At 42.9% G+C, this 18269-nt stretch overlaps 1 protein-coding gene across 1 annotated transcript in view; it reads left to right on the top strand.

The window, feature by feature from the left end:
* Oxct1 (3-oxoacid CoA-transferase 1) overlaps positions 1 to 18269 on the top strand; it is a 116506-nt gene that overhangs the window by 88720 nt on the left and 9517 nt on the right. The window contains exons 14-15 of the mRNA XM_041631158.1: positions 4688 to 4777; positions 16026 to 16106. Coding sequence (XP_041487092.1) covers positions 4688 to 4777; positions 16026 to 16106 — 171 coding nt within the window. The remainder of the gene's footprint in view (positions 1 to 4687; positions 4778 to 16025; positions 16107 to 18269) is intronic.

Below are 18269 nucleotides of genomic sequence, written 5' to 3'. Positions count from 1 at the left end.
CAGAAATAAAGAGGCTTATATTTGGACTGAGGTGGGTACTTCGTGTTCTGGTGTTTAATACTGAGCAGCAAGTGCCAGTTTTATTAATAAACCGCACCACAGCCATCCTTCCCTTGCTCCTCCAGTGAGTTCACATTTCCTACTGTGGCACATGCCACCACTTAAAAGCGCTATAAATTGTTTCTGGATATGATTAAATGACTTCTCACTTCAGACCAGAATACTGAAAAGTAACAAATCTAGAGCTGATGCATTGCTATTTATGGCCTAATGAAAAAGATGGTGTCATGAATAATTTTCAATATGTTTTGTGTTTTATTTAAAGCATATATTTTTGCAGTACTGTTCAGAATATTCAAACTCCTTGTAAAGTCATCACAAATTGCATGATCATGTCCAGAGCTTGACTTACTATTTCTTTTTACATATAACTGAACATTTGTAGTTTGATGCATCACTAATTTTAATGTTAATACCTTAGTAGTTTTACTTTTTTAAAAAAAAAAATCTAACTTTAATAGATAGAAACAAAGCAGATGAAATACATTTAAAATATTGACTCATAATTAAAGCCTATATTCTAGATTTGTATTGAAAATCCTAGTGGTCTTTTATTTGTGATTTCTGCCGTGGTGCTTGTATAGCAGAGGCTGGGTGAGGAGTTATGGATGAAGGATCATAGTTGGAGCATTATCATTTTAGAAGCGTTGTGTGGCTGTGGTGATGGAGATACCACATTTCTAGCTCATTTTATTGCATTCTTTTCATGCTTGCTATCAGGGTCAGCCTTTAAATGAAAAATGATGAGATGGCTCTAAGCTGAACATCCAGCAATCATCTCCCCATTATGCTTCATGGGACACATTCCAGATCTAAAGTTGGACCATTCAAGAAATATGTGTTTGCTGATGAGAGTTTTAAAGAGGCCGGACTTGGTGTCATGCTGCCCGGTGCTCAACTCGTGCCCCAAACCTCTTCTGCATTACAGGCCTATTTTTCTGCAAGTGACAACTTTCTCTCACAATTTATTTAAAGGTGTATTTTTAGTTCCTTAATTCCCTCCTTTTTTTCTCGGCCTTTTGTTTTGCATGTTGAATAGGATATTGAGTTGCGGAGGAAGATGAGCGTGGAAGTTGAATTCCTTTTCAGCTGCTCTCTCAATAAATCCACGCTATACAGTTGCTCACTCTCTTCCCTCAGTCATTCACGGAGAAAGAATATTATGCCTTCCTAAATGTCAAGCGATGTGCTGGGCATTTGGGTAGAGCAGTGAGTTATGGAGCCCAGCACAGTGTCTGGAAGAGTCATCTTCCTCTTGCCTCTGAGGAGCTTTGCTGGTCCCTTTCCCTTTGCTCCATTATATAACTGACTCTAGTTCACCTTGAGTTCTTTGCTATTCCTGTAACTTGGTCACCACATCATTGAATTAGTTACACCAGCTGCTGTGTGAAGTATGTCTTCCAGTTTCAGTGATCTGGCGCCCAAAACATCACTCTCTGTTGATGATGAGTAGTGGAATGTAGTTCTAAGTAAGTGTGCTTTGTTATGCACAGCCGTGCAAGGACCCTGGATGAAGAGAGCTCATCTATATTCACCTTGCCTTCCCATGTCCATACTGTAGAAGGTAAAGGCACATGAAGAAGGCATATAAGAATTGTTGTGGGCCAGTACCTAGACGTCACAAATATTGCCTTTCTTTTCTCCCATTGTCTGGAATTCAGGCACATTGCTAGTCTTCACCGCGGTAGAGCTGGGAAATGCCAATGGCTGGGTCTCAAATGAAGGCTGATAAGCTGAGTTAAAGGGTGATGATGAGTATGCCTTAGACAACTGCTTTTCTTTTGTTCATGCCAGTCTAGATAGAATCACGTGTCTTTCTTCAGTAATTGATTCTGTTTCAGAAACCTTTTGGGAGTTCAGATGGGAGGAAACATCTGTTTTCTTTCTCTGATGTGTCGAGCATACTAAAGGCAAAGAAAACCAGATACCTGAAAGGTTTGCTGTTACTACTGGATACACTTTGGTCTGCTCTACTGGTGAATAAGTTCTCTGAAATCCCCTTTTAGCAACATTGCTGTCTCCCCTTCCTTCCATCCCTTCTGCAGGCACACTTACCAGGTGCACCCTCAGTGCTCTGCTCTAACTTGAACATGCCTGTGCCAGCCTAATTTCCTCATCCAGTTATTTATGGGTTAGGGGAAAAGGAGCCAGTAGGGAGGGAAGGACAAAGCTGAAATGTCCCTGTAATAGTAGAATTACATACTGAAAGGACTCAGCGAAAGGTCACTTAGCTGCATCTTAGGGATAAGAGAGAAGTGCGGAATGCTGCTTTCAGAGAAAGAAAGCTTGCTTGGCCTAAAGCTTTTTAAAAATGACTCTTGGTTACTCTCCTTTAACTAGACAATGAACATTTAAAAGAAAAGAGTTCTAGTGTAGTATTAAGCTTACGCTAGTTACTCAACAAGGTGAGCTGCCTGACTGAAGACATACATGAATATCTTTGTAAATGTTTTGCCATACATTTCCATACATTGTCTTATGCAGGGTTTACCACAGCTCTGTGACAAAGATGCACCGTCTTATTTTAGTCTTATAGATACTGAACTCAAATTCCAAGAGGTTTGATGTGTCACACAGAGGTTTGCCTGTTCACACAGAGGTTGACAGAATCGACGCAGGTGTTCTGCTCCAATCTTGGACGTTTTGCACTTTTGGAAGCAGGCGCTCAAGTGTTAAGAATGGTGCCATGAAATTTCTAGCTTGTGCTTCCGGGGGCTGGAGAGCAAAAGATCACTTAACTGAGTGATGGAGGACTTCATATATAGCGAGCGAGGAGAGTGAGGGTTCTTTTTAATAGAGGCAAACAGGTGGCTTTTCTACAATTGTATAAAATGCTATGTTTCGTACCCATGAGGTTCTCTCTAAGTATTTAACTAATTGAAGCGATTTCAAGCATGTGCATCTGCTTTAGTTAAATTGGGCAAGCTTCCTGTTAGAGGCTGTCATAAGATTGTAAATCTTTGTAATCATTGTGTCTCAGAATTTGCCTGTGTTGTATTCTAACCCAGGATTTTTTTTTTTAATTTAAGAAATTTATAGCACATTAACTGGATTTCAGTTTTCTGTTTCTCTCTGTAACTTTCTCATCTTTGTTGAGCCGTGAAGATACTGGTGTTTTCTATAGACATGCAATGACCTGATGGCCAGTCTGTTAAAGTTCCTGCTGACAAAGGGTCACAGCGTTGACTGACGAAGTAAGCATTGCACATCTCCTCGTGGATATTCTGCATTCTTTCCAACTTCTCTGCCTGACCTTAACTGATCCTGCATCCTCCACGTGCCTCTGCCCTCTACTGTTGCCAGCTGCTACCCATCTCCTTGGTGGCAGGCTCTAAGCCACAAAGTAGCCAGCTGCTTCCTCCTTCTTTATGTGCTGTTCATCTAATTCATGCCGGCATCGTGCTGCGTTTGCCTCCAAGATGTCTCTGGAGTCATGGATTTGAGGTCCTGCTTTAAACCCAGGTGCCCTTCGTAATCTCTTCAGAGCTCTGAGATTATTGGAAAGTACTTGCTGACAAGTGAGCAAGAGGACTGGGCTTAAAAATAAATAAACAAGGCGTTTCAACGTTAGGAGTCCTGTCTTCACGGAGCTGTGGGAGGATTGATTTCATCACCTTTGGAAACACCTGTGTTTTCCAAAACTCTGTATCCAGGAGACCGAGCAGGCAGGCAGTGGGAATCTCTGCGTGTGCATGGCACCTAGAAGGCGGTGGATCAATGAATAATGAATGAAGATGAAAGGGTGCGTGGGTAGGGATAGATCAGTGATGGCGAAACGGTTCTGAATGCAGCTTCTGGGTTCTGGTTTTGCTCGACTGGAATGTGGTTTTCTTTTCATTCGCGCTTTCTTTTCCAGGCGCAAGATGAAAGTCCAGAGCTCGAGAGATAGACAGACAGAACCACCTTCATTATTAGTCCCTGCTGGAGAATGTTTTTGGTGCCTCAGCCTGCTAGTATGAATCTGTGGGGAACCCAGCGTGCCTTAGAAAGTGTCTGTGATGAAAAATCAGTAACAGCAACTACCTGTTTAAAAGAAGGAAGTGGAGGTCGTAGGTGTCAGGTTTCAATCGAATATTTTTGCAAGAATTCTACAGAGGTTCTTATCTTGGTTTCTTATTCACTGATTGTTTTACTTCCAATAAGTTGTCAACAAAATTGTATTAGTAACACTTAGTCGTTACATGAGGTTATAATATTCACCCTGGGAGCTGGCAAGATGGCCTAGCAGCAGATTCAGCGCCTGCAGCCGAAGCCTGACGCGCTGGGTTTGATCCTGAGAATCTCTGAAAATGTGGAAGGGAGAGAACCAGCTCAGCAGAGTCGCTCTTTAACTTGTACGTGCACGCCATGCACACTTGCCTCTGAGTCGTTCCGCACATACACACGATAACAATAACCGCATCAGCGACAATAATAAATGTATCTTTAAAAAGTCATTCTGAACTTCGTCCTCTGACCACAGGCTAACAGAATAACAAAAGTTCAGGTTCCAAAGCTTCAGGAACTGAGTAGTGATGGCCAGTAAGTTTTTCCTGCGGTGGCTTGTTCTGGCAAGTTGATGGAGTACTCCCTCTGTGATGGATGTAAATGGTTACACGGCTACTCATTTTCTGTTTCTGTTTTACAGGGGAAAATGGTGAAAGGAATGGGAGGAGCCATGGATTTAGTGTCCAGTTCCAAAACCAAGGTGGTGGTCACCATGGAGCATTCTGCAAAGGTAACACGCTGTTTCCTCACAGTTCCGAAGACTCGCAGGCCACTGAGCTGCAGTGCGCCCTCCGTTTAGCTGGGTTTTTAGTTTTCTCTGGCTTACTGAAGGTGATGGCCCTTACGTTTTAGTGGGAAAGAACAAAGGAAGATAGTAATTCATTACCTGGCCAGATGCTTGTTCAATTTTGAGGGAATCCAAGTATCAGGGAATTCTTTGAACATTTTTCTCGTGTGTGCATGCAAAGTAAAAGCTTTAATTAACAGTCTCTGAGGTCAGTGAGAAGGTGTTGAGGCAGGTGTATGGTTCCTGATCTTAGGCAGTTATAGTTGTTGCTCACCGTGTCCTCATGAGGAGCCCAATAGAATGTCGGTCTAACAGCAGTGCTTTCCAAGTGTGGGCAGAACATACGAGGGAATGATGACCATGGTGATAGCCAGCATCCTCACTCTGGAAAGCATGTCTTTAACAAATTATCAAATAGTTATGGAGTGCCTCCTAGATGCTGGGTGATCACAGCTTGGAATTGGCAGTGATCCCCACATACGCCAAAACCACCAATCTAAGGGAGTTCGTTTTTAGTCTTCCTTCCCCTTTCTTCCTATATATAATAAAAACAGCTAACATTTATTGAGCTTTAACTGCATGCTAGTCATTTCGGTGTGTTGGTGTGCGCATGCCCATGAAGCTGATAATAGGTCCCTTATTTTTTTTTATTACATTTATTTATTTTTTTTATTCCTTGTGTGTTTGTGTGTCCATGCATGCACACTTGCATCCACTTGCCACGACGTGTAGATGGAGGCGAGAAGCCAACTCGCAGGCATTGCTTTAGGTTCTGGTGATTAAGTTCAGCCTGTGAGCCTTGAAAGCAACCGTCTTTACCCACTGGCCCATCTCTGGGGCCTCTGATAATAGTTTTTCCCTTCCTCCCTCACTCTTTCCCTTTCTCCCTCCTGTTTGTGTTTTGGTTTTGGAAGCACAGCTTTAAAGTAGTGAGGTCCTTCACGGCAGGGCCTAGTCTTCTAACAAATTGAGTTGTTATTACTCTTTGCTTACCTCTTAACCTCTTTCCTGCCCCCAACCCATTGATCTGAGGATTTGTGAAGTCACTATCGGGCGTTCACTTGGTTTGGCCTGAGGTTTTGCTTTGTTAATCCCGTGAGGCTCACTAATCTGAGTAGAATGGTGGTGTGCATGCCGGGCCTCATTTAGTGACGCACCACCCGATAAGGGCGTGGCGCTGGATTTGCACTTCACTTGCCGGCTGGGGGAGTTCTTTTGCTGATGTGTGCTGCTGTGCACGCTGCCCTCGTGAAAACTGCCCTGCATGTAAATTTGCACATTGTTTGTGTAAACAGTGAGCAGTGGGGCATGAAGGTGGGATAATAGAAATGGAATCAACACAGGTGACTTCCGAGAGATGCCTTGCACGGCATCGAAAATGCTCATTCCAGAGGCGGAAGAACGCCAAGTGTCAAATCCAATCTACGTCCTCTCTGGAATGTAACGCCTATTTGAAGGAAACTCTGTCCAGCTTCCCTTTGGTTCTTACTTTAATGTTGATGCATAGGCAATGGAGTCTGCCTTATTGTGCCTTATTTTTATGTTATGCATTCATTTCAAAACATTAAGCCTGTGTTTGGCAAATTTGCTCTCTCTCTCTTTTTTCCCCCTCACCAAAGTCGTTTCTTCTCCTCAGCTGGAATTTCTGATAGAGGGAAATAAATGGTACTTCTGACTTGTAGCTGGCTGAATCCCCATTAAAGCTTGCCGCAGAAGCCAGATCGTGTGTTTTCCCTTCCCCCTTTCTTCTTTTCTCAGTGAGAAATGGGGTTGTTTCACACTTGAATTGGAGTGTTTTCCACAGATACTTTCATTCGAACAAAACAACAGAAAAATCTACTTGTGATTATTTTTTTTTCTTCAAAAACATCGGAGGGAAGGGTTTCTTTGTTAGACAGTTTCATTCTGTAATCCAGGCTTCTCTGGAATTTACCCTGTAGCCAAAGCTGGTTTCATACTCATGGAGATCTTCCTGCCTTGGAGTACTGAGACTACAGGCATGAGCCACTGTACACAGGTGTGATTATAATAATCATAAGGGACTCTCCACACATAAGAGATAACCTCCAAATACTAACTAATAGAGGGAGCATCTGTCCTTGTGTGTCACCTGTGGTCCTGGGTGTATGATTCTATTGGGGTTTCTACTCTGGGCTCACTGTGAATGGTACTGTGTGCACCTCACCACTTTCTCCCTGAATCCTTTACTTGAGTGAAGGCTGGAAAAGGTTAAGTAGGGGTTTCCCATCCCTGCAGCTAGCCACCCGTCCTTCCAGGCAGCCAAGTGAACTAACCCCCGCAGGTGTATGGATTCAGGGTGCAGAGCTCACAAAGGGATTCCAACATGAGAGAAAGGCGTGATCTCGTGTTCTCTGTTCTTGTGTGGAGCTTTTGTTTCCACCAGGGTCTGGACCACACTGGGTTTTCGGGTGTGGCTTTTCTTTTCACTTGCTCACCTGTAGGGTTATGGTGCATCGGTCCATTGACCGACCTTTAAAGCCTGTTTTTATTGTTTTAATAAGAGCGAAGGAACCGTGGCAAAACTGGCTGCCTGCTGCGGCTGCTCCTGAGTAACTTCTTGTCCTCTGGCAACCTCTGGAGCCAACAGCAGGTGCGAGCAGCAGACTGGGGTGCGGTGTTGGTTGAGGCTGAGATGCAGTGGTGTCTCCCTGTATAGATGGTGCTTTCGTGCTGTCCTTCCATCTTTCTTCATTTTTGAAAGGAGAATATGTTTTAAGAATTAGCTCGTGGAGAATCCCTTACAAGCACACATTTCTTCTTTTCATCTTAACCTAGTTCATTTTCTGCCTCTTAAAACTGGAGAGAGAAGCGGGGAGAGTTAGCTGGGGGTGTGCCTAGCATTGCACAGACTTAGTCTCACTTTCTCAGAGACCCTCTGAATGCCCCCAGAATGGGGGCAAGCCACTGCAGGAAGGTGGCAGGGCAGGGAGTTTGATTCCATCCGTGCCAGCCCATGTCTGTCTTTCTCTCACAGGCAGCCTGCCCACAGCCCTGCCTCTGCCCTGTCTTACCCAGATTCACCCTTTCAGGTTTCAGAGAGACTCCTTTGCATCCCTTTTCTCTGGCCATAGCTCCCTTTGCTTTGGTGGGAAAGCCATCAATAAAGAGTTTGAAAGAAAACAACCTGAGAAAGCGATTTCTCCAGTTTTATTTCCTCAGGTTTTGTGTTACCGTCTTTCCCCACTGGATACTTATTAGCCTGGGGGCAGTTTTTGTAACTTCTTCTGTATGCCACTATGCTGGGATCAGTGCTACTTGAACATTTGTGATTTCTGGAATGCTTAAGTTATAATTTTAAAGATACATCCAGTTATGGTATGCTGCCCTTGTCTTCACTCTTTCTTTTTGCTAAAGGCTTTAAAAGTTGGGCTGAGTTACATCGCTTGTATCCACAGATATCTGGTTCCTGCCCACTTTGTGAGTTCCCAACAGGACGTGGAGCTCCACCTCTGATTCTCCGGGTCTTACATCTTCTCTGCCATTCTTGGGTACTAGTTAAAACGTTGTTTGTTGTGCCAACCATTGTGTTTCACTCAGTGGTTTCTGAAAGCCTTTGTCTCCAACTGGAATTCTCTGGTGAGCTGTAGAATTGCTTTTCTAATTCCTATTAGAGGACTCTTCCTGTATGTCCCAGAGCCCCCTCAACCCACAATATACTCACAAATGAAATTATCTCCATTTTCCCTTAAATAGCCTTATCCTCTTTCTGGCCCAGCTAGGGAAATGATAATCTCTCTACCCCTCACCCCTACCTGAATGATCACCATGGTCCTCACCCCTACCTGAACCATTGCCATGGTCCTCACCCTTACCTGAACCATTGCCATGGTCCTCACCCCTACTTGAACCATCGCCATGGTCCTTGCCCCTACCTGAACCATCACCATGGTCCTCACTCCTACCTGAAACATCACCATGGTCCTCACCCCTACCTGAACCATCACCATGGTGTCTTTCAGCTTGCACTCTCTCTGTGTAATCGTGGATCTGTAGTGTTCCAGAGTCCCCTGTCAAAGTGTCCTAAACGTCCTCCAACCGTTTGAGACCCTCCTTGTAATCAAGCACACGGACCAGAGTTCCTCTTTAACATCTTGATTCAGTCAGCACTGCCTGGGTTTCCTTAGCCTACCTGCCTTTTGCAATCACTGCCACCACTCCCTCTCACTTGGCTCCAACCTGTGCTACGCCTGTCTTGAAAGTTTGGAACACTGCAAGCACAATCCTGCCTCCTGGCCTTTGCCCTTGGTATTCTCTCTGCTTTGAATGCTCTCCCCGAGATCACCCTGGCGGCTCACTCCCACACTTCATTCAGGTTCAAGGGTCCAGAGAGGCTTTCTTTCCCCGCCTTTCTGCAGGCCTTTTCACTCTCTGCATTAGAAGGTGAGAGGCTCCATAGGAGCAAGGACTCTGTGTGCTATGAGCATGGTGTGCAATGATGCCATTCTGTTAGAGACAGAAACTATTAGTCAAGCCTGACAATTCGTGTCGGATGGTCTCTGTGGATCATGACCATTTCGGCACATAGCATTCTCCTAGCCCTTCCCTGTTGCCCATGTTGATTGTTCCCATTCCATCGCTGCAGACCGACCTCCACAGCTAGACAAACCACACTCCATAGAAATGAAATATTCCAGTTAAACTGGAGAGCGAGCCCGAGCCCAGAATCTGTGTCGCCTTCTTCTAAACCCCCTTCGACCTTGCAGAACTTTTCTGATAATGCCATCTCTGCTAACAGCATGCACCAAGTGTTTCGTTCTCAATAACAAATGCTGAAATCCATTTCCAGGGGTGGAATGGGGTTGGGGGGGCAGAGTACTTTAATTGTACTTAATATTGACTGTAAACAAGCAAAGGCAGAACATCTTTTTTGAGAACACAAAAGAAAGCCCTGTTTCTAGGGAAGGTTTATATTTTGTTTTTATTACAGCAAGATATTTGGGTTCTGAAGGAATAAGTAGAGTCATGGTTGTGTCGTTATGAAGTTGAAACTAAGTCTTCGGGAGTGATTTTTCCGATTTAGTCTAATCTCCCTGGTAGCAAAGTCTTGTGTAGAGATTTTGATACTTATTTTATCTTTTTCTTACTTACCCCCCTTGAAGTTTATTAATCTCATTTGTTTTAGACAATGTGTTACTAAAAGCAGCAGATGTGAAAGATTTCTGAGGTCACTTTTGGCGACACTGAAAAGTACTCCCAGTTAGTAAAGTATCCCCTTGTTAATTCATAATTTATGAGAGTTTCTGCTTGTGTCTGTAGCATCATGAAGAACTTGTCACTTTGTCTAGTCTGATTGCTAATAAGTCTATATAGTTTGAAAGAAAAACAGTCTACATTTGATGGAGGAAGGTCATTGGTTAATTATGATAAAGAAACTGCTTGGCCCTCATAGGTTAAAACAGAGGTGGGAGGAGTAAACAGAACAGAATGCTGGGAGGAAGAGGAAGTGAGCTCAGAGGCCATGCTCCCCTCTCCTGAGCAGATGCAATAAAACTCCGACCCAGGATGGACGTAGGCTAGAATCTTCCGGGTAAGCGCATCTTGGGGTGCTACACACATTATTAGAAATGGGCTAGTCCAGGTGCGAGAGTTAGCCTAGAAGAGGCTAGATATAATGGGCCAAGCAGTGTTTAAAAGAATACAGTTTGTGTGTTGTTATTTTGGGGTATAAGCTAGCCAAGCGGCCAGGAGCCGGGCTGTGGGAAGAGGCCCGCAGCTCCAACAACATACATTTTTTAAAAAATGAAATTCTAAGGGGTTTGAGGTATAGCCTTGCAGTAAAATGTACACTTAGCACCATAAAAAATAAAACCAAGACCATAGACATTCTTACATGGTTTTGCCCTTTTATTTCTCCCTTGGGATAGAAATCCTTGAGAAAACAAACAAACAAAAAAGCTTTCAATGAGGGAAAAAACAGACACGACACAATCCAACATCCAGTCAAGCTTTGAAATATGTCTTAGGGAATTTAATTAAGCTAATATTTTAAACTATAGAAGTCTGAGTTTGTCAGTGAAACCCTCTACTGTTTTTTTTTAAAGAAAAAGGAAAAAGTAATACTAATAAAAATGGAGTTAGCACTGCAATTTGTGAGTGGGGAGAATTTTTCCAACTTATTCCTAAACTCTGCTATCCAGATGCTAACAGTCACAGGATTTGGCCTTTACAGAGATAGTGTAAGTCTGGCCATGGTGATGATCCCGTTGAAGAAAGGGGACTTCTGTCCTAAGACCTCAACCCTGACACTTATTCACAGGGACATGGCTTGCCATATCCATTGTCTCAGTGGGCTACTCACTCCTTTGAGAGTGTCCCTGTTGCCACAAACTGTTACTTCATCGACAGATAAAGATTGATAATAACAGCAAAATTATCTGTGCCAGCTGTTTCCACCGGTTCTCTGCAGACTGTTAGGATCCACTGAGGAGATACGGGAAAGGCCAAAATGTCCTATGAGGATAAACTTGGTGAGAGCAAGTTGTTTCTGGCCTTTCTTGTCTGGTATTTGGTGTACCTGATTTTCTTTGTTTAGCCAATCCATTTTTATTATGCCCCATATCAGTCACCATGGTGACCTGACAGTCATGTGATCAGTAACACAAACAGCATTCCCCAATGAAGTGCATGTATGTGTAGAAAATAATCCTCTTGCTTTCTTCATCATGGTGAGGGGTGGCCAGGGAGAAGGCACTAACAAGCTGACTAACAGGCTTCTGTGATGCTGTGTTCAGGCTAAAGAGAGATCTGATATTGGATTCCTTGTACTAAAGACTAAATATTGGAGAATATTTAACTTCTAATATTAAACCTTGAGCACTGTGGGAGGTTATGACAAGCTTTGGCAACCAGGAAGGAGCAAGGGGAAGGTGCAGAAACTAGTTTCATTTCTCCCTTTGAAGTTCTGTGCTTCACACTACAGGCCTGATATGTCTTTGCCCCATCCTTTTGCTGTTCTCCTCAAATCTTGTGACCCCCTTTCAATCACTTCTGTTAGATGAACTTTTGTTGAGCTCAGAGATACTGGAACTGTGCAAGTATATTCCTTAGAGCCAGAAAGACGCCCCAGGCAGTCCACAGGTACTTAGTCACATGGTATTTTATAACTCCAATTCAGTCAGAGGTCTCTGAATCAGGTTGTAATATCCAGACAGCATGTATGGGTCACTGAGGTTTGCTTAGCGCTCTTCTCATCCCTGTAGATGCAGAGATGAATGGTGTCAGCCTTGAGCAAGCTCAGAAGCTATTAGGAATTGATAGGAGATGAACAGCATACCATGGGGAGTGGGAGGAAGGAAACGTAGAGCATCCAAAAAGACCATAATACTTGGGAGGTCCCTAGGGCACTGGAGTGGACACTGTGTCAGGGTTATTGTTCTGAAAACTAGAAAGGCTATGGCCGTTTGAATCTGAGGTGATGGGATGTAATTTGGTGTGTTTTCCCAGTAGCTGGTAGCTTGAGAACCATCAATTCCTAGAACATTCTGTTGTATGAAAAGAATGAGCCGATTACGTGAGATTAAGTGCACTTTGGCATCCTAAAATGCACTGTTATATTAGCAAGAAATATTATCATTTAATCAGAGTTGTTCATTACTGCAAAATATGGTTCTAGGATTTCATATACAAATTCAAAGACTTAAATAGATCTCAAGGAAGCAAGTACCAGAAAGTTCTAAGACCCAGGTTATTGAAAACTAAAATTGTAAAGTACCTAAGGTATTGAAGAGGAGAAAGACGTAAGGGAAATAGTTGGAAGTAATGGAGTTTGGGAATTAATAAAGGTTATGATGAAGTCTAGTGAAATCAAGAGCCCTTAGTATTAGGCGAAACCTCTTTCTGAAGTCCTGCTGGGTTGTTCAGGTCAGCACTGAGTTCCTTGCTCCAGTGATCCTTCTTGCTTCAGCTTCCTACGGCCTTGGGCCTGAAGGCATGGACCACTCACCTAGCTTAAAACGTTTTAACTCTTGTATTTTGTATCCATGCTTCTGCCTTTTCTGAACTGCCTTTTGGAGAACATGAAAAAGAATCAGAATGATGAGGATGAACTCCAAATCCCGGGTTCTGTTTTTCAGCATCAGTTCAAGCCCTCCTAGTTCAGCGCACCTTCAACACAATCAGTGAGTTCTTTAGGATCAGGAAAGCAGATCAAGGCAATAGGAGATTAGCAACCCAGAGAATTGAAAGTCCAAACAAACACTTCCAGGTTCCTATTAAACGAGAATCCTGATCTCCAGACTTCTCTAATGTTTTGCATGCTATCCCGACCGTCTCTGTTCGAATTTATTTTTAACCGTTCAGAATCAGCAATTGTTCCTGCTTTGTGACTCACCAGTGTATGCAGTTGCCATGCTCCACTGATGCACAGCCCAGCGTGCTTAGGGAGTGTGTTAAACTGGGAGTCAGTCATGGTTGGGCTTGAGAGCTGACCTATTGCTGCATTGCAGTTGTGACTTTTTTTCATCTTTTTGCATTATATTTTTTCTCTGTCCTTGATCTCTGTTATATCTTGGAGCTAAATGTGAATGGATTCACCTAGCTGTGTTGTTCTAACTGCACACATACACCAGGGGCTGCTTTCCTAGGCGAGCCTTACAGTTTGTCCCCAAATAGGTACCATTTTTCATTGGGTTCTGCGGGTCTCAGGAAATTAATTTAGGCCATTTTTTTTTGTCTGTTTCTGTGTCAGACTTCATGTAGGGACTTACAAGCTCATAATGAAATTATTGGTAGGTTATATGAATTTTAATTATAAATTGTATAAACAATTGCAGTTAACATTTATTCTTACTAATGTTGGATGGCTGGATTTCGTTTAAATCTAATAATACTGTAACATGAGGCTGGCAAGAAAGTATGAACACACTGATCTGACACAGATAACGTGAAGGATCAGGTTTTGTTCAAAAGTTTTTTTGGTGCGAAGTCCACACCTTTCCTATCTATGCTATGTTATTCATGTAGAAAATAGTTTATAGAGGTCTCTGTTGATAGGGCACCATTAACACTGTCAGTTGAAAGTCATCATTTCTCCTGAAACAAAGTTGCTTGTTCATTAAAATCCCCAAGGCTGCCCTTCACTCCGAGTGCGGCTCTTTCTCAAATAATGAGAACCAAGTGAGGTCCCAGCAGGAAGTGGCCCTTAGAGGCCTATGGACTTCTCACTTTGTGTGAAGTCACAATGCGTTGTGTCATGTCTTATCTGAGCTGTATTAAATGTAAGAAAACCTGACGGCTATAGAAGTCCAGTGTTTGTCCCCTAATTTCAGCTGTTAAATTTAGCTTCCGTGACATGCAGGATGTGAAATCTCACACGGGAGGTGATAGCGGAAGAGAAGTGAAGGCGAGGTTCTCGGTCTACATCTGTAAATATTTTCTCACATAGCAAATCTAGAAACAACTTGGTTTTGAAGGCGTAATATTTAGCTACTTAATATGTAGTCAACACTAATTTTGACTAAGTTAAGGCTATAGAGTTTGTCTTTTAAAAAAACAATCCATCCATCCATCCATCCATCATTCACCCATCCATCATCCATCCATCCATCCATCCATCCATCCATCATCCATCCATCATTCACCCATTTATAGTCCATCCATCCATCATTCATCCATTTATCCATCCATCATCCATCCTTTCATCCGGCATCCATCCATCCACCCACCCACCCACCCACCCATCCATCCATCCATCCATCTATTCAGAAACCTTAGAAAACCTCTTATGCCTTACACTGCTTTACATGTACCGAAACCTTTTTAACTACAGGTGCATTGCAAGGTTGACAAGTTACTACAAAGAGTAAAATCGTAATTAGATCCTGTTAACTGAAATTCATTGCCTCTAAACATGTAGTTGGTTTGACACCAGTCTGGGGAGATATCTGAGCGAATTCTTAGATGGATGTTTGAGCAAGCAAAACAGGCAGATGGCTGATGATGGTAGTGACATCATTGTATTTGGTGTGTTTAGATCCAAAAGAAAGCAGGGACATTTTAATGTTTTCAAGACAAGACCTGCAGTGTGCTAGGCCAGCCTTCAACCTCAAAGGAGATGTTTATTATGTTCCCAGTGCTTTATAGTATTAGTAAAAGGGAGTTGAATCATCACTGGAAGAAGTCAGAGCTGATATTTCAGCTGGGCTTCTCAGAAGCATCTGGGAAACCATTTCTATGTTTGGGGTTAGGATGGGTCTGGGGAAGGGAGTTACTGGGTAAAACCTGACTTTTACTCAGTCTCTCTTCTGTTTTATGTTTGAAGAAAGGGAATTGTGAGTAAAAGAAATGTCAACAAGAGAAAGTTCATTTAAACTAGGTTATGTGTTTTATTAATAAGCAAACTAGAGCTCCATCTCAAGGAACAAATATGGTCACAAGAGAAAGAGAATATAGCATACTGGCCAAGCAGTGGTCTGTTTTGCATGGGCATTAGGTAAGAGTAAAATCAATTCTGATGGTTGAAATTAGCAACAAATTGTGACTGGGAGGACTGAAAATGATGGTGGGGACTTTGGGGCTGCAAATGGAACTTGTAAGAGAGTTAAGTGCTCATGTACCATAAAAAATAAGTGAGTAGATAATCTCTAAATTGATAGCAAGGGATAAATAGCATGCTAAATATAATGTTTTCAATGTAGGAGAAAATGCATGAAAATATGGAAGAAAATTGAGGTGTTTTCCTATTGAAAATGGAAGCAAGGCATTGCTATTTTCTGTGCATCTGTTACTTTTTTAACAAGTAAGATTAAGTCTGTTTGAGAAGGAGACTGGGTTTCAGGTTCCTTTTCCATGTATACTTCCTACTCTTGGCAAGTAAGTACAGATGTTTTTTAAGGGGCCATTCTTTGGGAGAGAAAAATGAGAATATGAGAGTTGGAACTGCACATTAGGGAGTACAAGAACTGAGGCTTGGGAGTACTCACATGTGGAACAGGGCTCCCCAATAAATCTCTTATGCATTTGGTTACTTGTAGGGGTCCTCCCTGTGTTATTCCAGGCGTGGAAACTGACTTGAGAGAGAGGAGAGCTTGACTTTGCAAAGGCTTAGAAATAGTCTATACTTAAAAGTCAATGTCTCTGATCATTTCTGGTTTTCCCATAGTCACACCGATTCTAAGCAGGACTTACCCTCTGAATAGTATTGTTGATGTTTTCTTGTTGTTCTTTAAAACAGGGAAATGCACATAAGATCATGGAGAAGTGTACGTTACCGCTGACGGGCAAGCAATGTGTCAACCGCATCATCACAGAAAAGGTAAAGGACCTTCCTGCGTCTGGTTCCGCGCACATCAGCTCCCTCCTTATTTTATTTAGAGGCACAAGTGAGGCGTTTTAACAATTACAGTCTAAAACCATCTTACATCAGTAGCTGGAAGATTTAGTTTGCAGAAGGGGGGAATGGGAAAATGAATGTCTCTAAATGTAGGCTTGCTTATAATACAATTCTCAGGAATTGTACACACGAAGTGGAACTCTTATCCTGCGTAGCTTTCAGTTCGCTCCAGACAGACGAGAGCTTTATTGGTCCTTAAATTTGGATGCTTAAGATAGGAAGATGTGTGGTATATGTAAAGTTTGGAGTGTACCTTACCTTTCCTCTCTTTCTTTCTTGTCTGACGAAAATCACAAGAATAAACTGTTGGGTTTTTATTTTAGGAAATTCACCCACAACTGAGTTTGAGTCACTTGGGTATAAGTTGCAGGATAGAACCACAATGGCTCAAGACATACATCCTGTTTCTTCCATGGTTTCTGGCCTTTCTCTGACATACCCACCACTTCCATGCCTCTGCATTTTGTTTCATAAATGGAAACCTTTGGCCAGTTATACAGTTAAAGACTGCTCGTTTCGGAGAAGTATTCCAGACAGCTGTCCACAGCCAGGTTCTTCTCCCAGATTGGAACTTGGGATGTGAGAATGGCATGGGCCCTGAAAATCATCTGGGAAGGAGTTTTTCTTGATGAAGCCATGGGACAGAATTGCCTGTTTGGGTTTTCTCCCCCTTCTCAGTGATGCCGCCAGAGCTGTATGACAGTCGTATGTTACAGTGTCTGGATCCCTAGCTTCTTTACAGGTTGGGAAGAAACATCCCAAGGCATGCTCTATAGTAGGTTACATATATAACACTCCCCAGAAGCTGCGCTTTCAAAGGAAGGTTCCATCTGCTCGGGTATTCCTGAGACTGTGTGGAATTCCATAAATGTGCTGTATGGAGAGCAAGTGCATCAAAGTCATTGTTATTCCTGAATCTCTCTAAGCTATCGACAGGGCCTGTTGAGAAAAGCCATTGCTTGGCAGTTAAGATGGAGTCATCTTCAATTCCAATGTCTTTAATACCATAGTAATGCTTACCAGAAATCTTCCAGCATTGGTCCCTAATTGGATGCCCCCTCCCCCTTCCCTCGTAAATCTTTTCCCTACTCCCCTGCCCTTGGCCTTCCAGGTCTTCTCCCTACAGAGCCTTCTACTCCTCCTTCTGCTCTCTTCTATTTCCCCCATCCTGGAAGCCTAGCTACAGTTTCCACCTGCATCACAAAGGGGCTTCTCACCCTCTTAGTGCACAGCAATAGCATCCTCATAGTGGCCCACTGTCCCCACCATTCACTGTAGCTCTTTCCATCTGATACTTGCATGTCCCTAATATAACTTTCATGGGTGCTAAAGCTTAATGCCATTTCGAGCCTCTTTTATACTTATTTTTTTGGTTCTTATTGTTTCTTTCATTTGGTAAACTACTCTTTGGAAGACCTTTTCTGAACCAGACTGTTTCTAACAATTACAAAAAGAAGGAGGAGGTTATCATCATTCATTGAAAGACACATTCCATAGCATTAGACAGCAGGCATCCAGCATCTCCAGCAGCCAGAATAACAGACTCCTTAGAAATCACAGTGTGATGCATACCAGATGCCATGCTAGGAACTGGTAGCAGTACCAAGGACTGTTATTGGGTGGCATCATACATGACATTTTCCAAGTCACACCTTTTATAGTTGACGTCTTTCTGACTTAAGACTCTTCTGCCTCAGCAGTATTAAAATTCTAGGAACTTTGTTGCATTCTCCCTGGACCACAAGCTTCTGGGGCTACACATTCTCCACCCCTCCCTGGAATGCTTCATCCATGCATCCATGCAGCCATCCATCCATCCATCCATCCATCCATCCATCCACTGCTTCCTGTTTGCCTTCTGTCTCAGGCATGCATCTCTCTGTTTCTCTGTCAAGTATCTCTTCTCCCTCCCTACATGCCTTGAGAGTACTTCCCTGCATCTTTTCACTTAGCCTAACTTAGCACTGACAGCTAAGTATTGAAATGACCTCTAACCTCTGCCTGTTTCCTTCATTGCTGCTCCTGTGACGCTTAGCGTGGTAACTAACTTGAACTCGATCATCTCCTTAAACAAAAGTGTCATAC

This window comes from Microtus oregoni, unplaced genomic scaffold (assembly GCF_018167655.1).
Source record: "Microtus oregoni isolate MIOR12 unplaced genomic scaffold, Mior012 000036F_ref0000092, whole genome shotgun sequence".
In the NCBI taxonomy this organism is placed as follows: domain Eukaryota; kingdom Metazoa; phylum Chordata; class Mammalia; order Rodentia; family Cricetidae; genus Microtus; species Microtus oregoni.
Note: the sequence above shows the minus strand (reverse complement) of the source record. Positions and strands in the feature narration are given on the sequence as shown.